Genomic DNA, 16,429 nt, shown 5'->3' with positions numbered 1-16,429 from the left:
TGAAGAGAGAATAAGTTAAAAGTTAGAGATCTCAAATCATAAAAAAAAGATAGTTGGTAGTCCAAGAATACTTTGTAGCTTTAGCAGTGCTTATCAGCACTTGTGTTACAGTTTGCAAGCAGACTGTGCCCAACGCCTGCTGCTGTTCTGTCTTTTAGAAGTTGGAAGGTGAAACCAGTGCGAGCACCCAATACCCATCAGCAAACCCCCAACACTGCTAGCAGCATGAGGACCTGCACTTCCAGCACCTCTGACACCTTTTCCTTGGGAAACTGGAAGGATGCTTTTAGCAAGCTGAGGGATTTCTGCAGCACTGCATGGAAAGATGGTTCCAAAGTCCCCCAGCTCTGAGGCGTGCACCCAAACTGCACAGCACCCACCTGCTGTCCTGCTCCACAGCACAGGCTGTGCCACATGACTTCACCCAATTCCCAAATGAGGGCTTTGGAAATCCTATTTTGTTTTAAAAGGAGCTGATGCCCGAGTTGAGCATTATTTCAGTGTATTTATTTTGACCTAAAGTCACACTGCACATACTGAAAACTATTTAGACAACAGTTCTCCTTGCTATTAACTCTAATTAGGTTTCCAGACATCTGCCAAGATGGCAGTGCAGTAACAGCCTGCCTTCTCCCTTGCACAAAGTCAGTGACATTCTATCAGCAAGTCAGCACAAAACCCAGCACTGAACACCACCATGTGACTGACCACTTCTAGACCAGATTTTGTCTTACCTATTTTGTCTTAAATTCCTTTGCCTCAAATTATTTGGAGAGAGGAATGGATCTGACAGCCTGTCTCCCTTCCAACACAAAACCTGGTGCACTCCCTCACATCAGCTCAACATACACATCTGAGATGGGGTCAGCTGCAATAGATAGCACAAACCAAGTCAGAAAGAGATGAAAGGAAACTGGAAAAGCTAAGATTCCAAAGTGTTCCATTTTGTTACCATACCTTCCTGGCACCCTGTGCGTGTGTCCCCGTGTCTGCAGTCTTTATCCAGCATGCAGAAGTGAAAGCAAAAGGGGAAGCTTTGCCAAAAGTGCAGCAGTCAACAGCCCAGAAACCCAAGATAGCTGCATACTATTTCAATCAATACTTTTTACAGTAGGACAAAATTGATGCTGGCTCGTGCTCTATTATTTTTTCCTCTTTTCATTCACAGCATCACAAGTCTGTCTTGGATTTCATTTCACGCAGCTGTTTTCCTCAGGCTGCCAAAACTGTAGCGACAACATATAGCAGTGAATTGCTAAATGAAAATTGAAAACTTAAAATAACTGCATGGGTTTGAATGACCTCAGTTTCCAACAAGGAAAAGCAAATCATCATTGCACAGCTTCAGTGACACTCCTCTGAGTGGGGGCAACACAGAGCTGGAGAAGAAAGGGGAGGAGAGGGTGGCACATCATGTGCATCTTCATCATACTGCTGAAATCCCCACTTGAAATGAAAAGGCATCAAGCTGCGTCATTGAAACTCTTGGGCCAAGACTGCAGCACATCACCTTCCATTTTGACTCAGTGAGCGACGTGCTCCTAACAGTGAACCTCTGGAATGAAGCACAGCAGCACAGGGGAGGCTGATGGGGGAACAAGGCATCACCCCAGGCAGAGCTCCTCCAGCTTACTTTAGGATGGGTGCACAGCAAGCAAGATGCATCTCACCATAAATCACCGTGAGGAGCACCAACTTAGAGCAGCAGGTACGAGAATTTGGAGAACGAAGTACTCAGAGTAGCTGCTCCCAAAATGGAAAGCTTTAAGCACAATCTCAAGCCTTGCAGTTTTACTCATCCAACGGCTGAGCTTCTCTTGGAGGTGGTACTGTATCAGCGTTCAGGAATGCATCGAGTTTGTCTGAAATTGGGATTGTAATTGGCATCAGTCTCTCAAGACCTGCTACCTCCATCTCAGACACCCAGGATCAGGAGTGCTCACTGATGAGCTGCAGTGCCAGTTGGAAACCTCCTCAACCACCTCCAGGGGAAGCTTGACATTTATTATTTAAGCAACACACTTCACATCTTTTTTTAGAAACCAGAAAACGGCCTCAGAACTCCCAACACACACAGCCCACTCCTTCCCCCCTGCTCCACAAACCTGTAGTAGAAAAGATTAAAAAAAAAAAAAAAAGAACAAAAAACAAGGAACCCACACACATGAGATGGATGACTGTGCAGTGAAATCGCAGCAGAGATCTGTGCAGACTGGCAGGGAACCTCTCACCTGTTCAGCTGCAGCCAGAAAAAAAAAATACTGTTTTTATTTGCCTAGGCTGAAAAAGATGAATGTATGTAATTTAGGCATCTCACAACAAGTACAAACATCACTTACTCATTTCTCAGCTATACTTATTCCAAATTAACCTGAATTCAAATCCGAACCAGGTGCTGAGATAGGAAAAACACCACGTTTTCAGGTTGGATATTAGGAAAAACTTCTCCCCAAGAGCAGCAGGCAGGGGCACAGGGAGCTGGGGGTGGTCACCAGCCCTGGGGGTGTCCCAGAGCCATGGAGATGTGGCAGTGAGGGCTGTGGTCAGGGGGCACAGTGGGGTGAGGTGGGAGTTGAGAATTTGAGAGTTCCTTTCCAGCCTGAATGGTTCTGTGATCACAGCTGGCACAGTGTGGAAGCTCTGTCCTCTAGCTCACTAGAACATCTGAGTTTGCTGGCAATTAAAGAAAGGTGGGCACAGGGTATTCTGTAGCACTGAGAAGCAAGAAAATGAATACAAGTATTGCTATTGAGACAACAAAGGAAGTGTTGAAACCCAAAAAAATCAGTTCACTTATGGCTTAGTCACCTCATCTGCAGGCAATGAGAGAAATACCCACCCTCATTTGTGGTAAGCTGGTAAAGGTGAAAGCTTGAGAAATACTTTGAAGTTCCTCTCTTAAAGCATTTCCATAGATATTAACAATCATTCTTGTGCCAAACAGCCTTCATTTAGCACTGAAGCATTTGAAACTGAAACTTGCTTACATGCAACCCTGTATAAGAGCTTGAAAACTGAGGGAAAGTGCAAGCCTTACCACCCATGTCTGCCAGCAGAACTAACAGGAGCTCCTTACAGCAGTCAACAGGAAGGATGATGTAAAGCAGCCCCTCTCCAACCACCTGCAGGACCTGCTTCTAGGGCAGAAAGGATCCCAAGCTGGCAACTGAACAAGGGCAGAGACCAAGGAACTGTGCTTCTTCTTCATTCAGCCTCAACCTCTGCTGAACGTTAAGGATTTGTAACCCCAAACCACCGGGATTGAAATCTTGCTTTGTTCAAACTGAAACACCTAAATAAACCCAGCAACTATACTGCCCTCTATTTTTGGATAGTGAATTGAAGGGTAACATCCCATGGAGATGCTGGCAGACCTCACGGGGAGCTCACCTATGCTATCAGCACAGATCACTTGCATGCAAGAAATCATTTCTCTACCCTGCAGCTAAATTCATGACCAAAAAAAAAAAAAAAAAAAGAAAGCTGTCTTCCTCTGTCACATCTCCACTGCTGTATTACAGCAGAATATTAAAGCTCTGGGCCAAACACTTGAAGCATCTGTGCAAACTGCCAGCAGACACAGGGCAGCACACCAACACGGCACAGCTGGAATTCACACTGACCAAAGCAGAGTCAGAACTGTTGAACACGAAGTGGTTGTTGGATCCTACCTGTAGAAAATACATAGAAAAGACTGAGAAGATATTAAGTAATAAAAGCTTCAATCAGCCTTTCAGAACTCACATCCTTCAGACCCCAAGCCTTTGTCACCAAGAGGAAATCTCCCATATATGGCACCAGCAGACTCAGTCCACATTTCAGCTCGTGGCTCTTGGCAAGCCCAGACATTCAGGCATCCTGAGTCAGTGCTCCAAAGATCACTCAGTTTTATAAGCCAACAAATCTGCTCTGCTCCCAGCTGTGGGGCCTTTGTTTTGTTTTTAAGTTTACTTTGGTTTGGAGTTAGTTTTCTTGCATTCCCCCCAGCCTTTGCAGCACAAACATCAGCCCGTTTCCGTTTTGCTTCTCTGAAACTGGGAGAAGCACTTTTTTCCATTCCAGGTTTGTTTGTAAAACGAGAGATCAGACTTTTGTGTTAGACCAGAACCTGGTGTCAGGTTAGGAAAACACCAACTATTATGGAAGTGAAGATATTATGCTGCCCTGTGCTTCCACACTGCCTATTAACAAGGAGTACTTGAAATAAACCCAAACATCCTCACTCCTGCTCCCAGATCTCAAGCACCATTCCCAGCATTCCAGCCCCAGCAGACATCTGCTCCCATCCTGAGCCCTTCTTTTGCTGCTGAACTTCTGGATTTGGGAACTGCCCCATTTTTTATTACATACACAGAACCAGACACCACTTATTGCTACTGAAGGAAAAATAGGACCTAAAGTTCAACAGCCGCCATTAGGAAACTGCTTTCAGATTAGTCACTGAATAAATAACAAGGGACAACCAGGGGTGAGGGTTCCTGCTTTCAGTTCCCAGCTCCATTGCAGGTGACCTTTGCATGTGGTCACTTCAGTGCTCTGTGCCCCAGTTTCCCCAACAATGCAGATAATAGAACCAAATTAACATTATTTCTTCAGGACACTGCTATGCCCACAGTGTTGTTAGATCCTTTCAGAGAAACACCACAGCTTGCAGAAGTAAGGCACTCCTGGAAAGAAATGCTGACAGTCAACACGTACTTAGGACCTTCCTACACTTTATTTATAGCTCAGAAGGTTTGCTAAATACTTGCATGCTATTTCCTCCATAACGAGGACTCAAGCTGATGGACCAAGCAGACAGGAAGAGCTGGTATCCTTTTCTTCATGTTTGTTTTTAATTGGCAGAAATTTAGGAGCTACAACCACGCATTCCAGATCTAATTTCAAGCTTGCATCTGTTATCCAGGCAGAGCAATAAAAGCCTTACCCTGTATTACCCACCCCAAACCTAGGAACAAGCTCAGACTCCCATAGCGTTACCTTCCCAAGTTACACAGCTTGAAAACCCAGCAAGGAGACAGGGCTTGTTCCAAGGATGATCACCTTACCTCACTGCACAAAGCCAGGTTTTCATGAACCAGGCTTGGGTTTGGTCTGTGTTTTGTGGGATGAAAAGGCTTCATTGTCCACTGCTGAATACACTGTTTAAAAGCATGACAGAAGTAACATCTAATGTAGCAAAAAGGTGAACTGAAACTAAAACCCATACAACCGTATCAAGCTGTTATTTCATATCTCTAAAATATGCACTCTGAAGCTCTTTCAATAGGTTTTCACCAAGGAAAGGTTCAGAGATGGTATCAGCACCGCTATCAGATGAAGCTCTCTGCAGGTTGAAGCTGTCTCCCAGGGCAGACAAGAAATGCTGCAAGTGCTTTGCTTTAACTGCACTGCTTTGCTGTGTGCAAGCAGTCATTTACTGGTGCTTTGAATTCCAGCTGCATTCCCTATGCACGCTTTGTAGGCACTGCAATTCAGCGTGGAGACGCCAGCAGCAAGCTAAACAACATCTCAGTCCTTTTCAGGGATGTCATTCTGAGTGAAGTAGGAAATAACCGAAAGGAAAGCTTCAATTCCAAAAAGCTGTCTTAAGCTCAGAGAAGCTGCTACCAAGAATGGTAAGGGAGCGAGGCACTGCACAGGCTGCTCTGAGAGCAATGGTGCCCATCCCTGCACACCCCCAGGGTCAGGCTGGAGGGCTGTGGGTGTCCCTGTGCACTGCAGGCAATGGGACCAGATGGCCCCTGGGGGTCCCTTCCGACTCCAACTGTCCTGTAATGCTATGATAAGCACCAGGAAAAGAGCAAGAAGGCCAGCAAAAAGAAGGCTGTGGGCTTTGAGTCTATTTTCACCGACAGTGCATCACCTCCTTCTCACATTTCTCCTGCACAGGACATTACACATCTCACCTGGGAGGCTGTGCATGGAGAGCTACACAACCACAGGCTGCATCTGAGCAACCCACACAGAAACACACACAGGAACCACTAAGCCCTGTGCTGAGAAACAGACAGCGTGAGCAACACGAGTGTGAGCTGGGAGAAACCAGAGTCCTGTGCTCCCTGAGCACCTTTATAAACACCGCCTTCAACTCTCATTTTTTCTGATTACACACTCGAAAGAGACCAGGAAATCCACACTTTACATGGAATCTGAAAAATAAACTGTTTCCAAACTATTTGGTAATGCCCGTGTGATGGCCGCAAGGCAGCCCGCAGTTTGGACAGCTGTGCGAGCGGCCACAGAAGCTGCATTTCAGCACAGCCCTGCCTGGAACAATTGAAACTTTCTCCAGGATGAAGTCCGCACACAGAGCACAGTGTTCCCCCGCGACAGCACAACAGTTTCATTATTGTTTAACTACTGAAAAACAGCTCTGATAATCTATCAAGCCTGACATCTCAGCCGCCTCAGCAGGCCAGGCGTGTATAGGAAGGGGCTCGAGGATCCAAGAAGGAAAATTATTTTGTTAATCTAAACAGAGGAAGCGTTTCTTTTGGGGAATAATTTGCCATTTTGAAATCTGTTCTGGAAACCAAGGGCCTGTTTGTCTTCAGAGTTATCATGTGCAAGGATCTAGAAAGCATTTCATCCGATGAATTTACTCCTTTGAAATGGACCTCGTGAAACGCAGCCTGGCAGTCCTATGGAGAGGGGATCGCCCTGCAGTACAGCAGCTCCCCAGCAGTTCCAGCCCCATGTGCTCCCTCAGCATCAGCCTGAAGAAAAAGATTCCACAAAGGCACTGCTTACCAGTGTTCTTCAAAGCATTTCCCACAGCATTCTGAAGATGAAAAGGTGTCAGAGGAAAAGAAAATAAATTAATATTTGAGCCTACATGGAAGTACAATACAAACAATCTCATTCTGAGGTTTTTTTTTGCTGGAGCACAAAGCCCACTTGAGGCTCAAGTGACATCAAGGACCACTAATGTGAAGAATTCAGAGCCAATACAGAGAAGGATAAGCAGCCCCTCAGAAAGCAACTCTTTTTTTAAAGCAAGCAGTACTTCATGGGAACACAGACCTAAAAAGCCAAGGAGGGCTTTAAGAAGTTGGAACGAGCTCTCAGCTGTGAGAAAGAGGGGAAAATAAAAATGTAAGATCCCAACCTGACAGCCATACTCTGCCTCTTACAGGAAACCGCGGTTTTTCAGCCTGGCAGTGTTCTCTGAAGACTGAATAACCACCTTCAGAGGGATGCACCATCTGGTGACAGAACCCAGCCCACAGACAAGTGCTGCTTCTGACATCAATTCAGGGCAGAGCAATTCTCCTACTCCAGCTCTCCCCCCACCTGTGAGATGGAAAGCACAGCTACTCACCCTGCAGAGCCTTCAGGCTCCAGAGTGCCAGCTGGTGTGAGCTCAAAGCACTAATCTCTGCCTTCTTGCCACGACCTTCACTAGGAAGCAGAGGAAAACCAGCACAGAATGGAGGATACAACCAGGTGCTAGGGTACAGGGTGCAGGAAGCAAGGTCATGCCATGCTCTTGTTCCAGCTCAGACTACAGAGAAGCACCAGGTTCCCCCAAACTCATTACTACACACCTGCAGCTCCTCTCATCCAGCTTAGGGACAGTTCCTGACCACTTCACCTCACAAAGAGATGTGCACACACCTCACTGCCTCTCCTCCATCAGACATTAATCTCTCACCCCCTTCCACCCCTAAGCAGCCAGTTCAGAGGCACAGGAGGTGCTCATTTCTGATCTCTGGAGCAGGCTCCACACTCCTCAGGGCCTTTGAAAGGCTTTAGAGAGCAGACTCTCCACAACACCCGGTATGCATACAACAGTGCACTTTAAGAAAGAAAGGTAATCTACGCCTAACAAAAGGTTTCTTCTCCTCCATGTATTCCAGCAAAGCCAATGGGCACAGCACAGGGACAGCATTTCCCCTTGGCTGAAGGTGAGGCTGCAGACCACAGCTGTGCATCAGGTGCAGCCCCAGGTGAGTCAGCAAGGACAGCAGGAAAGGATCACTGCAACTGATGAGCAGCCTGCCCACTGCCCACAGCTGCTGCAAAGTCTGAAGCACCTCTTTTAATAACCCTACTACGTGTAGCACTGGAGATTCACGCTCTAGCCTGACTGAAGAGTGCATCTAAATTATGGCTTTAAAGCTATTCCAATTCAACAGAAACTTGAGCTGTTAAGCACTTATCCATGAACACCAATGTGATGGCAATCAGCTTTTAATTAAGCCCGATTGCTACCAGCCGGGGGACGCCCACACCACAGAGGGCTACAGCTGGGGAGCTGCAGCAGGGCTCATGTAAGCAGAGAGAATCATCCCCAGTAGGAAACACAATAGCCTGAGCAAGTCACTTGGTTTCATTAGACCCAATTGTTCTACTGACCATAATTATGCTTACAGAAGCAAAGGTCCCTGAGAATAGAGACCTTCCTCCCAACCACTGTGAATGCAAAATGGGTTATAACACGGCGCAATGGAGCGTGACAGGATCTAGAAACCATAAGAACCAGCATTTGGAGCCAACAGCTTCATGTTCCCCTTCCCAGCTCTGCAAAAAGCAGGTGGCACTGGAAACGACAACAAGGGGAAAATACTGTTTCTTCTTTCACATCACCACCTACATGCCTTAAGCATCGCTTAATTTAAAATACGAGGCTCACAGCCTTTAAGCGCAACTTGCTACATTGTCACACACGGCAACTCCTGCAGCGCCTGCCGTTACATCCTAACCAAACGGAGAACCGGAAAAGAATCGCACAGTGATGGAACAACTGGGCTGGAAGGCACCCATAACCACCCCGAGCCCAACCGCGGCACTGCAGGATTGCTGCAAAAAGGAGAGCACGGGAAGTTCTGCACACAGCCTGGGAAAAAAGAAGTGCTGTGAAAGCCTGCACTGCCCTCACACAGCACCGCAGCCGGGCCAGGAGGAGGAGACACACAAAGAAAACACGGCTGCGTCCCGGCAAGTCGCGCGTTGCCCCGGACGTACCTTAGGCAGAGAGCTCAGACATCGCGTCGGTGTCACAGCTACCTCCTCTGATCGCAGCCCGCCGCGCACATCCCAACGGAGGGCCGGCAGGTGTCACCGCCCCGCGGGCAGAACGGGCAGGAAGGAGCCCAGAGCCGCCCTCAGCCCGCAGGAAGCGCCGCGGGCGGCTCGCAGGAAGGCACCGCCCCCGGCAGCTCCCGGTCTCGAATCTCCCGGTGCCCGGCCCGCAGCCCTCGGGGGACCTCAGCGAGGGGATCCGCGCCCCACGGCCCCGAGCAGGGAAGCCGGGCCGGCGCTCCGACACTCACGCGCCGGCCCACCGCGACTTCCCTCCCCGCTCCGAGCGGCCCCCCGAGCCCCGCCGCCTCACCTGCCCCTCGGCGCCCCGTCCCGCGCCGGGCCCCGTGCCGGCCCAGGCCGCGGCTCCTCCCCGAGCGCTGCGCTCCGCGCGGCGGCGGCGCTATGGCAACTGTGCGCCGCGGCCGACCATAGAGAGGGCGGCCAGAGCGCCGGCCTTAAAGCGGCGGGCTGCGCGCCCCCACACGGCCCGCCCCCCTGCGGAGCGGAGGTCTCCCTGGCGCCCTCAAGCGGCCGAGAGGGGATTGGTGACTGAAAGACCGCCGGTTCGAGACTCCAGCCGGGCAACTCGGAGTTCGGACGGGAACAGCCGCGGGGACAGCGCGGTGTGACTGTGCGCTGCCTTGGAACCAGGTCCCCAGTGCTGTGGTAACATATACTTACTCACAGGCTCGCAGAATGGCTTGGAAGGAACCTAAAGACCACCCAATTCCAACCCCCTATCACAGCATCACAGAATGGCCAGGGTTGGAAGGGACCTCCAGGATCACGAAGCTCCAATCCCCCTGTCACACGCAGGGCCACCAACCTCCCCATTTAACTCTAGACCAGGCTGCCCAGGGCCCCACTCAACTTGGCCCTGAACACCTCCCTTGTCCTGCTGCTATCTAGCATTTCCAAGAGTTGATTCCCCTCCTGGTTGCAGGCTCTCTTTAGATACTAAAAGGCTGCAATCAGGTCACCCTACAGCCTTCTTTTCTCCAGGCTGAACAAGCCCAGCTCCCTCAGCCTGTCTTAGAGGAGGTGCTCCAGCCCCCTGATCATCTCTGTGGCTCTCCTCTGGACCCTCTCCAACAGCTCCCTGTCTTTCTTCTACTGAACAGGCATGGATGCTAACCACAGGATCAGGGTATACAAAAATGTACATGCATTTGTGTCCCTGTATGTGCGCAGACATGCACATACCCTAATAGATATATGCACACATATACAGATAGTACATATATACACACATAAATGTATCCAAACATGTGTGTAATAGACACATCTAGGGCAAACACTCCACCCTACAGCCCTGCAGCCAGTGCAGGTAACGGGGCTCAGAGCAGGGACATCCCCACCTGCAGTGGCACAGCCAAGCGCTGACCCCAGGACTGACTGCCTGGCTGAGCACAGGGAGAAAAGCTGAATTAGGACTTTTAGGTCAGAAACTCTTTTTGACCTACTTTTACTATGTAAATTTAGGGCAAAGCAGCTCGAGTGAGAAGCTGAGATTTTCCAGCGCAGGTAACAGACTGCTGTCACCTGAAGCCATCGTTGTGCCCATGCCAAAAGGTACACAGAACCCACAGCATCATCACCAGGAATTCAGGACCACAGCACCAAACCCCACACCCTGCACACCTTACCCCAGCAGGGCACAAAGCAGACTGCAAGCAGATGAAAGTCTCACAGCTGTGCCAGGAGCTTTGGAGCAGTGCGGCTTCGTCACCTTTCCCTGTTCCCTTCCCCTTCTCCTCCCTTTGAGTCATCGTCCCATGACAGCCCGCAGTGACAAAGTGCAGAAGGAGCATTTTCCGAACCCGGCATTACATGGGGCTGATGACTGCAACCTCCCATGATTTAGGGGAAGGAGGCAGATGGAAAACCCCTCTGCTCCAGACAAAACCATGGCTCTGTACAGCCCTCCTGCCCATAAGGATCATTCTGTGAGCTCCTGCAGACAGGAAAACTGCCCCAACATAACCAGCCGCAGGCATGGAAATCCCAGAGCAGCACAAAAATTGTAACTTTAAAACAAATTTTAGTCTTACGCAGCACAGCAGTGCCCCAAAACGCTGCAGGGCTGTCAAAGTGTCACATCCAGTGCCCATTGCATCCCTGCTCACTAACTCACCCCACCTATGCTAAGGACTACTGAGAAATCTGAAGCTGAGCAGAAGTTGCCACGCATTGAATCGCAGCCTTGGACTGTAACAGTGTGCAACACCTTTATTTCTCAACCAAGAGCACCATGGGCTGCCCAAGGCAGCAGTTATGAGGTGGGAACAAAACCACAAACCAATGCAATGCCAAGGATGGGACAGCCCCACTGGTGGCAGAGGAGGGGTCCTGCCTGCCCCATGCCAACCACACATGTGCCAAGAGAGCTCTCCAGGGAACCCCACACACGTTTTCTCACAAGGCAGAAGAACAGGAACTGTTCTGTGCTGTGGGACTCAGAGGCAGTCTGTGCTCAGTGTCTGCATGGTTTTTTTTACAGCTCTCCCAGACCTTGACATTTGCTTTTCCGTCCCCATCAGGGTCATGGTGTGGGTGTCACTGGCCTCTGTTCCTGCACATAATCGTTGCCAATATCCAGCTGCACCTGCATCCCCGTTGGCTGCAGCAGGAAACAGAAGAGCTCAACTCTGCTAAGCCTGCATGAGCTGCACCTTCCCCAAGCCAAAGCCCCCAGCTCCATCCCCTTGAGGACTTTTTTCTGCCAATGCCCTCATTTTATCTGGGTCTGCTGAATGAATGCAGTTTAGCACACTTTGCTCTGAGAAGACCCCAGGTGCACCGTTATTGCCATTACTCAGCACAGGATCACATCTCTGCAGGTGTTCGAGCACTGTGACAGTGAGATGGGCTTGGGGACACACTGACGCAGGTTGCAAGCAGTGTCCCTCATTTAACACAATAAACTCGAGAGCTCAGGCTGCTGGCATCAGGTGCCTTTCTCAGTAGCACACATCTGCCACTCTCCCATTGCAGTGTGTCCCCCTTGGGGGGCTGACTCTGCACCCCACTGCTCCACACCCACACCTCCCTTTTCCATAGCCAGAGCCCACCTGGCGCGGTGACTTGGCCAAGCAGGCAGTGTGTGGAGCAGTGCCCTCCTCCCACGGTGCTGCTCTGCCCTGCAGCAGCACACGGGTGCTGGGCACGAAGCTCCAGGAGCGGCCAAGTGCTGACTTGAGAGCGCCGGTGCTGCTGTCCCTTGTCACCTGGTTGGTCACCTGCCATGCACACACACAGGCTGTGAAACTCAGTGAAACTCCTGAGGTCACCAGGAGATGATGGCTAAGTTGTCACTTGATGAAGCTCTTTCTTCCCCTCGGTGTCACCATGCCATCCCCTCCAACCAATCAGCCAAAGCAGCTGCACCAGGGGCTCCTAAACCTGGGCTCCCTGCCATGGCAGGAATGCTCACAGACAGCAGCACTCACCAGCACTGCCACGCTGAACTCCTTGGCCAATGTCTTCAGCTCCCGGGCCAGTTGCATCATGATGGCCAAGCCTGCAGGTGGAGCAGGTATTGATGGGTGGAGGGCTCAACCCAAACAGAGGGAGCAGCCCCCAGAGCTCACCCCAGAGGTAGAATCATAGAATCACTCAAGTTGGAAGACCTCTAAGATCAAGTCCAACCATTGACCCTCAGCAGCCCATTGGTGACGCTGGATTTGTGTGAGCCTTATATATGGTGCTCATAAGCACCTTCACACCATTTCCAGCACGTTGCCATCAGCCTCCACCCCCACAGAGCAGCTCAGGGCTCACCCTCTGACTGCCGGCCACCCAGCAGCGGGGACAGCACAGCTGACACGGAATCAATGAGCACTGCCTTGAGCGGCCCCGCCGAGCTCTCCACCTGCAGAACAGAATCAACCGTGCCACATTGAGCAACATTTTTTAGAGGTGTTACAGCTGCACTGAGGCTTGGATATCCCTGGGATGAAGTGACACTTGTCAAGGAGAGGAACTTGGAGGCCTTACCTGTTGGGAGAGGCAGTCCCGCACCTCATGCAGGGCACGCAGCATCTCATAGATGTCAAACACGCGGATCACCTGCACCCGCTGCAGGGCCTCCAGCTGTGACACACAGCAGTGTCACCCTGCAACCTGCACTGCACGCACAGCACACCCACGTCCCTCCTGCCCATGCCACAGAGCCAGGGGCCTTCGTTTTTCCTGTATTTACCCCCACTCCATGAACATGGTTGTCCCCACAGCAATGATGGCAGCAGCACAGCAGAGCAAGCTCAAAGAGCAATGGGTGAGGGACTGAGTCAGGTTCTCCCATTCTCCACTAAGAACAGCACCCAGCCTCAGTAGGAATGGGCCCAGCAGAGTCCATGAGGATAACGGTGGGCTGATGCCCATACAAGCAGGAAAAACACAGAACTCACCTGCTCCTCCTTGTCCTCCACCCGGGACTGGAGCATCTGGTAAAGGCGAGAAGCAGTGAACCCCCCCGTGGAGTCGAGGAAGACGACGTGCTGCCTGAGGCCGAGGGACACGCTGGCCGCGATGCTGAGGCACACCTGGAGCAGTATGGACCGGTCATCAGCTGCCCACCCACGGCACAATGAGAGCCTTCGGTGTCCCCGTCCCCAGGCAGGTCACCCCCTGCCCCACTCACCTGTGTTTTCCCACTGCCTGGTGCTCCTGCCAGCTCCGTCACCTCCCCGGTGTACAGCCCTGCGTCCAGCAGCTGGTCCAAGCTGTGGGGTGAGCACAAGGTAGGATGCTCAATATGCATCCCACAAAATGGGGACAGTGCTCCCACATACCAGTACCTATCATCCACTTCACAAAGAAGCCATAGGCTCTGCTCCCACCCTCCAGCCCTGACTCTCCATACACCGTGGGCTGCAGCAGCTCTGCAGTGCAAGAGAATCATGCTGAGATGGGAAAGAGCCTGGGAGCCAGGTTTGAACATCTGGGGTTTCTCTGCATCCCCACTGTAACAAGCCAACAAGGAGACTGGAGAAAGAGAAATAAGCCTGGGCAACAACGAGCAAGTCATCTCTTTGCCAAGCCTTGGGAAATCATCACTCCAAACCCTCCCAGATCCATAACTCTCTTCTCAAGGGGAAGGCTGAGGGCAGCACATTCTCTAGTCTAGAACTGAGACATACAGCCAATTCCAAGAGATGTGCAGGCTCTTGCAAGGACAACAATGGCAGTGTCATCCCTCAAGGGACAGAGACCAGCTGACTTCACAGCCACAGGACATGAAAAGTCACCTCTGCTCTCAATGGGCACAGCCAGGCTGGGGTTGGTGACAACTGCTAGAGACAAATGGGACAACATTGAGCACACTGGGGCATCACCACATCACAGCTCACTGGGCACCCACCTGGGGCTGCCGGTTGGCAGGATGGCAGTGGAGCTCTTGAGCTCCTCATAGAGGTCTGCTCCATTGGTAGGGAAGGCTGAGAACTGGGCCAGCAGCACACGGCGCACAGCCACCAGCGCCTGTTGGACAGTTTGTAAAGGGACTAAGAAAGCCCACAGCCACCAACGTGCCCTGCAGAAGGTCCCCCAGAAAAGCCCACCCAAGCGGGGAGCTGTGAGTGCCCAGCTTAGGGAGGATTCAGGGATAACCCGGTACCTTGTAAGACAGGGAACAGTTCTGGGCAACATCCTCCAGATCCGATGACACAAAGTCCACCACTACAAATGACACAGAAACAAGAAGAGTGGAACGTGTGCTGATACCCCAAAGGGGCAGGAACCAACATCCCCCACCAAGTTACCGGTCCTGATGTTGTTTGCCCTGAGGAGTTGGATCATCTCTTCAGTGAGACCAGGGCACAGCCCGGCCCGCAGGACCACCATGGCCCTGGCACGGCAGGACAGAGCGCTGCAGGGATGGAAGCAGAGACCTGTGGGGAGATAGGGTGGGCACCCAAGGGGTACCGTAGTGTACACGGGGGTACCACAGTGTACCATGAGGACATGCACCCCGCAGCATCCCCAAGGGGCCGCCCACACCGCAGTGATGCTGCGTGACCCCAAGTGGGTCCCTTTAGTGCCACCCGTCCCCAAACCACACACGCAGCCATCACCGTGCCCACGGGGCGAGCCCTCCCCAGCAGCCCCACGCGTGTCCGGGAACGCTCAGAGCCACGCGGAGCCACGCAGAGCCCGCACCTACGGGTGGCCGAGGGGTCCCTAAAATACCGAACCTCATCCCATATCAACCTCCTTCCTGCTTCCTGCCGGCTGCGGAAGGGCTGCCGGGCTCCGCACCCCCCCTAGCGGTCTGCTCACCCCCAAGGATGCTTCCAAAAACCGTGATCCTGCTTCTGGACAGCAATAGTAAGGGAATCACAGCTGAGAGCTGGTCTCTGTAGTGGATGCCACTCACCAGCTGGGTCTAAATGGCCATCCAGTGGTCCAGAGTCTATAAATATTGGAATCAAAAGTGTAGGGTAAGATAGGGTACGGTACAGTCGATGTTCTTCAGTAACCACAGAATTATAGCATAGCTCAGGTTCAAAAAGACCTTCAAGGTCATCAAGTCCAACCACAACCTAACCACACTACCCTAACTCTAACAACCCACCACTAAATCATGTCCCAGAGCAAAGCTGAAGCCTTAAGCATCGTGTGCCCAGCACAGCCCCTCTGAGCCCCACCATTGCCCCAGGGCTGCTGGACGGTGCCTTGATGCTCCCTGGGGGGCGATGGTCCCACAGAGCTGGCTGGCTCTTCCCAAGATCTGATGTGAGCAAGTGGCTAGAAACACCAGAGATGATGACTGCCTGGGGCTGGCTTTTGAGCAGACCTACTGGGGTGTGCAGGTGGGTTTGTGTGGTGGAAGATGAGGGTGCACTGGGAGGCTCTTTGCTGTCCCCAAAGATGAGGGGCACATGGGGAAACATGGGGCTGATTCTCTCCCCCTCTGCCAGACATTTGAATTTCCTCAGGAAAAATTTCCTTTTGCTTTCTCATCCTCCAGAGGGCCCCCAGCACCCACTGAGCTGCACGGAATGTATTGGTAGGAAACATGGCTTACTTAGCCATGGAAGCTGGGCTGTGAGCGCTGTCAGGGGGAAGCTGTCCCTACTGAAAGCAGTGTAGGGAAGGGGTTCTGGTGCTTTCCCTCTACGGCTGTTCTGGAAGGTGCTGGCAGCTGCCAGGCAGAGCCACTTGTCCCTGTGCAGCTGTCTCATGCCTCCCTAAATAGAAAGGAACATGGCGCTGAGCACTAGGACGGGGGTCAGCCGTGTGAACTGATTTGTTTATGGCACAAAGCCCTCCCATTCCCACTCCATTCTCCGTGCAGCTCTGCAGGTGATGGATAACAGGGATCCACCCAGTGGGTGGGAGAGCAGCATCCCCTCTTGGTGCCCAGAGCTGTGTGCCCTTACACACAGCGTCCCCCCAC

General features: G+C 51.6%; 1 protein-coding gene across 1 annotated transcript; it reads right to left on the bottom strand.

The window, feature by feature from the left end:
* Positions 1–11,572: 11,572 nt before the first annotated feature.
* Positions 11,573–15,101, bottom strand: RAD51D (RAD51 paralog D; the record flags this gene model as incomplete). Its single annotated transcript, XM_079545178.1, has 10 exons — positions 14,793–15,101; positions 14,648–14,709; positions 14,393–14,511; positions 13,673–13,754; positions 13,440–13,574; positions 13,027–13,122; positions 12,811–12,901; positions 12,480–12,550; positions 12,102–12,269; positions 11,573–11,650 (listed from the first exon to the last, which is right to left on the bottom strand). The coding sequence occupies exons 1-10, from the start codon at positions 14,986–14,988 to the stop codon at positions 11,573–11,575; spliced, it is 1,098 nt and encodes a 365-aa protein (XP_079401304.1). The 5' UTR covers positions 14,989–15,101.
* Positions 15,102–16,429: the final 1,328 nt, after the last annotated feature.

Source organism: Tetrao urogallus (genome assembly GCF_951394365.1).
Source record: "Tetrao urogallus genome assembly, chromosome: 20".
Lineage (NCBI taxonomy): Eukaryota > Metazoa > Chordata > Aves > Galliformes > Phasianidae > Tetrao > Tetrao urogallus.
Note: the sequence above shows the minus strand (reverse complement) of the source record. Positions and strands in the feature narration are given on the sequence as shown.